This window comes from Globicephala melas, chromosome 2, assembly GCF_963455315.2.
Source record: "Globicephala melas chromosome 2, mGloMel1.2, whole genome shotgun sequence".
Taxonomy (NCBI): domain Eukaryota; kingdom Metazoa; phylum Chordata; class Mammalia; order Artiodactyla; family Delphinidae; genus Globicephala; species Globicephala melas.
The window spans coordinates 69,905,304-69,912,631 of record NC_083315.2 but is presented as its reverse complement, the minus strand read 5'-3'; the positions used below and the strand labels follow the sequence as shown (position 1 = coordinate 69,912,631).

Below are 7,328 nucleotides of genomic sequence, written 5' to 3'. Positions count from 1 at the left end.
CTAAATCAGCATCAAAAACAACAAAACAAGGAAACAAGGTAGGGGCCAAATAGTCTGAGTCCTGCATTTACTTCTTCTTCTTCTTCTTTTTTAATATTTATTTGGCTGCACTGGGCTTTAGTTGCGGCATGCAAGATCTTTTTAGTTGCGGCATGTGGGCTCTAGTTCCCCAACCAGGGATCGAACCCGGGCCCCCTGTGTTGGGAGCATAGAGTCTTAGCCACTGGACCACCAGGGAGGTCCCTGCATCTACTTGTTCAGAGAGTTGTTACGCCTCTTGAAGTGAGCTACACAAGTTCTGAACGAAAAGGCAAAGCAGCAGTGTCTCCCTCTCAGCACCCTGCCCCCAGCAGGGCTCTGTTCCGGCCTCCCCCGCAAGCACCCTCTGGAGGGGTGGGAAGAAGACGGCCAACTGAGAGCCTCTGGCACCCATGTGGGAAGAAGGCCCTTCCTGCTTTCTCTTCTGTTTAATAAACCATTGCTGAGGCTCTGTGCAGAATCAGGCATCACAGAGGTGTGTTGGGGCAGAAAAGGTGAGTAGGAGGGGTGCCCGGGCCCCAGGAACCCTCTAACCAGAGTTCAGGGCACCAGCGTTGAGTGCCACTGTCGCCATGGTTGTTCTCCTTTTACATTTCTCAGAGTTGCTCTTTATGCCTGTGGTCTCAGAGTACAACTAAGGTATGTAAATAACAGATCCCTTATGTTTGCCAAGTTCTTCAAAGTTGACAAACCTCCCTTACAAAATGGGTCTCAACGAGGCACTCATGACAGGTAACATTGATGTTACTATCACCATTGCACAGATGAGAAAATCGAGGCCCAGAAAGGATGAATGACAAGGCCAAGATTCAACAGCTGAAAAGTGCCAGGAATTAGCCCAGGCCTTTTGGTGAAGCAGTGAAATATACAAAGGACTGCTAAGAACTAGAAAAGGAAATTGAGGGAAGACACAGGACCGCCTCCTCTCCATTCAAAATGAGCAGGGGAATGGCCCAGATGGCTTTTTTTGTTTTGTTTTTGGCGCACCATGCGGCATGTGGAACTTCCCCGACCAGGAATTGAACCCATGCCCCCTGCGGTGAAGCCGGAACCTTAACCACTGGACCACCAAGGAAGTCCCCAAATGACTTTTCAAACCCTGTCCAGCCTCTGGGATTAAACTCAGAGAGACAGGAAGGCACCAGAGAGTGAGTTGGCAAACTCAGCGTAGTTGGGCTTGGAAGATGTCCTCAGACAAGCATCCTTAGGCAAATTCCAAGGGGAGGTGGTGACTGGGGATGTGAGCTGCAAAGCAGGGGGGATTTTCTGCCCCTTCTCTTTAAAATGGGAATAATAATACAACAGAGGCATTCTCACTGAGCGGCATGATGACCTCTGATTAAGGTAAAAAAACACAGAGCAAAGCCAGCATTAAGTCATGAGGGGAAAGGCACACTTGGGGATCGTCACCACAGCCTCCAAGTCCTGTCCACTGTGGCATCTCATGACCATTAGGGTTGATTTTTTTCACCTCACTTTCTCCCTGTATTATTTTAATATTTGATAGATGACAACCATAGATAACTCATATGGAAGTGAGAAAGCATAATAATAAAATGAACTCCCGTGAGCCCCTCAGGAACTTAGTGTTGTCCAGAACGCTGCCAACAGCCTGGTGCCCACGCTTGTCCTCTTCCCCATCTCAGCCGCCAGAGGTAAGTGTCACCCTGAATTTTGAGCATAATTATTGCCTTGCTTTGAAAACACTCTTTTATCACATTGACATGTATTTCCAAACAAAGGACAGTATAGTTTTTGAGCTTTATAAAAACAGTATCATGCTCTCTCTAGTTCTCTGGGTTGCTTTGTTCACGCAACATTGTCTCTCCAGGAAAAGTAGAGAAGAATGTGGATTTCGGGGTGGGCAAAACTGGGCTGGAATCCAGATTCTAAATGCTCCAGCTGTGTGATTGCATGCAAAATTTTTTAAATTAATTAATTTTATTTTTGGCTGCGTTGGGTCTTTGTTGCTGTGTGTGGGCTTTCTCTAGTTGCAGCGAGTGGGGGCTACTCTTCGTTGCAGTGCACGGGCTTCTCATTGCGGTGGCTTCTCTTGTTGCGGAGCACGGGCTCTAGGCACGTGGGCTTCAGTAGTTGTGGTTCGCGGGCTCAGTATTTGCGGCTCACGGGCTCTAGAGTGCAGGCTCAGTAGCTATGGTGCATGGGCTTAGTTGCTCTGCGGAATGTGGGATCTTCCCGGACCAGGGCTCGAACCCGTGTCCCCTGCATTGGCAGGTGGATTCTTAACCACTGCGCCACCAGGGAAGTCCCTGCATGCAAATTTCTTAACTCCATTGAGTCTCAGCTTCTTCATCTATGGAAATGGGGCTCTCCTTTCCCCTACAAGTTCACAAAGAGGATTAAATAAAGCGTATATAAATGTTCCTATTACAGAACAGGTTTTTAAAAATTATTGAGAGCTTATTTTTTTTTCTTTCATTTTTTTCTAGCTCGAGGGGGTAGGATCACTGATCCACAGGGGGGGAAATACTTACAAAATTATTCCTCCCTAGATAATATAACCAACTATTTTTTCGATTACGAACTGGGAACACAAATTTTATTCAATGAGTAAAGACATTACTAAAATATATACTTCAGATATATATTATGACTTGCTAATGGATAGAGGGGGAGAGAAAAAGGGAACTAGTGGGAGAAAGGGAAAAATAGAAACTATTAATGAGAGGTCAGCAACTGTGTTTCTGCTTTTTGAAATGTGAATTAACCATTGTTTACAGCTCTTCGATGGCTCCAATCCCTAAGCCTATTAAGGTCTGCTTAGAGTGGGATTCTCTCAGCAGCCCACCAAGGAACAATTATTCTTTGGGGTGCAGCAACAGTGAACAGAACAATGTCAGGATGACATCAAGTTGTGAACCAGCTGGAAAGTTCGATAAGCCTGTGCCAGATGAAATTCCTTGTGATATCCCAGTCCTCAATTAAGCTCTTTTCACATGTACCTACTTTCCGTTCATAGAGATTTTGTGGTTCACCTCTTATGGTATGGCCTTCTTCGCCTGCTTCCAAAATAAGGTTTTTGGCAAATAAATAGGCTAGTGGAAAAGGCAAATGAAATCCAAGATCTGGAGTCAGGAAAACCAGTGAGATTGACATTAAAATGCAGAGCACTGAAATATTTATATGTGCCTTTGTGAAATATTAATGCAGCATCCTGCAAACATACAGGCAAACACTCGGGGGCAGGGCACCTTCAGACTCTTTGAAGACTGCCTTTTAACTGAGCTCATCACTGGAAATGTTCCATTCGCCTCAGGGCACACTGTGGTCTCCTGAAGTGTCAGCTGGTCAACACAGCCTTCTTCAGAACTAACCCAGAACACCTAGTTCCCCTGGGCCAGCTGTTCCACCCTTCCTCACACCTGGAGGGCACCAGCCCTCTGCCAGCCGAGAGGCCACAGGGACTGGGGCCCTGTATGGGATTGGCACAGATGCTTGGCTTCGGGCTGCTAGGTGTCAAAGTCATCCTCAAACGATGCACATCTTCAAAGGCTCCTCTCTGCCCACTGCCTGGCCCTGTGCTTCCTGAGGGACTTGGGAACCCCAGCGGGTGCCTTCAAACCCCAGAGAGCTGCGCTGAGGGGGACCCAGCCAACAGGGCTTTATGTAATCTGGATGAGAAGGAGCGGGGAGGAGCAGCCTATAAGTAGGAGGGAGTCCTGGATTCCCAGGACTTTACAGAATGTAGACCCCCGTAGGGGAAGTTATCAAGTCTGTCCTGTTCATTGTTCTAACCCTGGCATCTGGAACAGTCCTAGGCATACAGTGGGAGCCCAATATATATCGGTTCACTGACCGACTTGCAGCCCATGGAGGTTGGCTGCCGAGCTATCCCCACTCAGGGGCAGTGCCCTTCGCAAAGATGGAAAGAAGCAAGTGTGACCATTTCTTCCATTTCCAGAAATGAATGACAGGGCAGGCAACAGTAAAGGACAGATGAGAGCATGTTTAAAATGATGCAAAGCAAAGTGTCCATCCACTTCCTGAAAGGTCTCCCACAGTTATCAAGCTGAAGAAATGAACACAGTACTAGGAGTCAGGAAGTCTGGGCTTTCGTCAGACATGTTCACGAATCTGCTGTGTGAAGCACAACTAGTCACTTCCTCTCTCTTGGCTTCAGTTTCCTCTTCAGTACAGTGCAGTGGTTGGGCCAGACAAGTTCCAAAAGGCTTACCCTTTGGTCATGATTGCAAACTCAAGACTGGGTTTGTCAAAGCCATTCACTGCCCTCTTTCCTAGCAGGAGGGCAGCCGCCTACTCGCTACCACGTTTTACTTCCTAGGAGGGCCCAGGAGCCCTTGTTCTAGAACATTCCCTGCTGATCTATGTGACCAGCCACAGCCATGACCCAGGGGCCCTGAACACAGTTAGCAGTTCTCAGCCTCGGCTACCCTCCAGAGGCTGGAGGGAGGCACAGAGCTGGATCCTCCTGAGAACTGGGACGTCCAAGGCAACGGCAGAGCTTTCTTCAACAAGCTTGCAGGCCGCTCCATTTCTGGCTGGAAGCTTTTCTGAAACTGGACTGCCTTTCTGTTTCTGTGGGGCCATTTTGCCCTAGATCATTCACTGGATGAGGGCCGCTGGGCCCACTCTCTCACACAACGTGCTTAAAACTTGCTGCTGGCAAAGGGAAAGGATGCCTCCCCTTCTCCCCGTGCCCTTTCCTTTCCACCCTCTTCCCCTCTTTCCTTCCTGGCACACTTTCCCTCACTCACCTTCCAAAACTTCTCTCCCTTTTTCCCACCTCTTCCCATGTACTTTCTCAGCCTTGGTGCCTCACCCTGACCCTCTTTACTTCTGGCTTCCAAGGGTCTTCTCTTGGGTTTCTGCTCAGCACCACCATTCCTTTGGCCTGGAAAGCAGGGCTCAGATTTCTATGTTGTCAAAGTTCTCTTGCCATCTTCACTCAAGGGTCCAGGTAATCCATCTTTTTCTTCCTCTCCTTTCTCCCTGTAGGTCCCTCTTTGACCTTCTCCAACCACATCTTCATAAAGCCCCCTGCCCCATCTTGGCCGTCGTTGGCAGGTATATTAGTTCTCTGGAGCGGCCTCAACACAGAAGCACAGTCTGGGTGGCTTAAACAACAGAAATTTATTTTCTCATGGTTCTGGAGGCCAGAGGTCTGAGATTGAGTCTTGGCAGGGTTGGCTTCTTCTGAGGCCTCTCTCTTTAGCTTGTAGACGGTCGCTTTCTCACTGTCTCTTCATATGGTCCTGTGCGTCCTGATCTCTCTTCTTATAAGGACACCAGTCATATTGGAATAGGGTCTACCTCAGTGACCTCATTTTACCTTAATGACCTCTTTGAAGACCTATCTCCAAATACTCAGTGGTACCAGAGGTTGGGGGACACCACTCAGTCCACACCAGCAGGGGTGACTGTCGTCGTAGCGGAGGGAGCACAGGCATTATATGCTGGTACCTGGGCTGGTTTTCTTGGGCTGCACTCCTTTAGGGAAGGATGTAGAAGGTAGGCACCCTGCAGTCCAGAGCGGGTGGCTCAGTATGACCCTCGGAGGTGCTATCCACTCAGCACCCCAGGTGCTCCCCGACAGTCATAGGCACCTGAGCTAAAGAAAATCAGATCGGGAGAGTCCTAAAAGAAGCCGTGCATCAGGTAAACCAGAAGTTTAATAAAAGTGAAAAAAATTACAACACAGTGGGCTGAAAATGGGCTGCTTTAGAAGGTTTGATATGTCGGCCAGCATGACACGTGGACTCCATGTGGGTTCTGGGAGGTCACAGGATTGGTCCCTCACACCCCAAGATTCATTTCACTTCTTATCTTGTTCCCATGGGGGAGGCCTCTGTCTTCCTGGTGTCAGTTTTGACCAGGCTGGTTCTGAACTCCCTCATCCTGTGAGGAAAGCTGCCTGAATCTGACCTTCACCCATGATGATGATGGTCATTTGCATAATTTTCTTAGGTCCACATCCCCATCCCAGGTTCTGAGGTTGGCAGCAGGTGAAAGCCCATTTTGTGGAGAATTAAGAGCTTTGGGAATGCTGGAGTCTCCTGCATTCCCAGGAGGTGACAGCCACAGCTCCCAGGGTCTCCTGGCTCCCCTGCAAATGCTTCTGAATCCTGCATGCCCATCTCTCTTGCAAAGTGCTCAGGGATGCAGAATGCCTGGGTGCTGGCGACAAGCGGGGTCCAAGAGTCTGCATAGAAAGGAGCCCTGCGGGGCCCAGGCCTCCCTGGTGGCCACCTTGAGCCTGGCCAGTTAGGAGGTACTGCTCCTCCTCCGGGGGTGGAGGGCTTTCCTTTTGGCGATGTCCTCCTCTGTGTCACTCTCACAATTCCTCTGGAAGACAGAAAAAAAGAGAGACCCAGGGCAAGAGGGTCAGAAGGTGCCAGGAATGGGGTTGTGCTGGGTAACCTGAGCTGATACACCTGGGTCACGGGCCTGTAAACCAGGGAGATGGACATTGAGGGGAAGCCTGTTGCTCTGTCCAGACACCAGGGGTGGGTGGGATGGGGGTGGGGAGGGACCTGAAATGGGGCCAGACCAACTGCCTTGAGGCCGCCTTCCCAGGAGGAAGGAATACAGGCAGAGCAGAGCATCTAGGGAAAATCAGGTACCAGAAGAGGCCAAATTATAATAATAATGAAAATTATATCCGGTGTCCTTTGTGGCTGCCACATAATCAAGACCACTCGGATAGTCGGTCTGTGGGCTGGTGGGTCTCCTGAACTCAGCCTAGAGAGAACGGGGGAGGGATAGCCACAGGGATCTCCCCAGACTCCGAAGGCCACCTCCCCCCGCTCTTCTTTGACTGGCTTAAGCTGCGCCTTTAGCCAGCCCTGCCATGTAGTCTTTCCAGGGAAATGGCTTCCGTGCTCCATTTTTATGAACGAGAAAAAGAGTAAAGTGCAGTCCGTCAGCTCCTACATGGCTAAGCCGGCGTGGAGCAGCCAACCTGGTGGTCACCGTGCCTTTTTCATTCACGACACATGCATCTAATTAAATTATTAAAACTATTAAACAAAGTCCTAATTCAGAAAGACAATGCAAGTCATAAAAAAAAAAATCTATTGTCAGATGTTCAATTTTAATGCTTCCTAAACAAAAGGACGTAGCTTTTCTTTTCTTTTTTAAGGAAAATGCCTTTTGGAAAACTGAATAATAGATGTCTGGAACCCATTCCTTTTTCTTTTTTTTAATTCTTTGGCCACACCATGCAGCACGCAGGGATCTTAATTCCCTGACCAGGGATCGAACCCCGGCCCCCTGCAGCGGAAGCCCAGAGTCTTAACCACGGGACCACC

The 7,328-nt window shown here is 49.0% G+C and overlaps 1 protein-coding gene across 3 annotated transcripts in view; it reads right to left on the bottom strand.

Moving 5' to 3' along the window:
* Positions 1-6,155: 6,155 nt before the first annotated feature.
* The window catches only part of DAPK2 (death associated protein kinase 2), a 124,022-nt gene continuing 122,849 nt past the window's right edge, over positions 6,156-7,328 (bottom strand). For all 3 annotated transcript variants that reach the window (XM_060293556.2, XM_070045053.1, XM_070045052.1), the window contains one exon: positions 6,156-6,363. In XM_060293556.2, the coding sequence (XP_060149539.1) occupies positions 6,283-6,363 (81 nt within the window). In that variant the 3' untranslated portion in view covers positions 6,156-6,282. The remainder of the gene's footprint in view (positions 6,364-7,328) is intronic.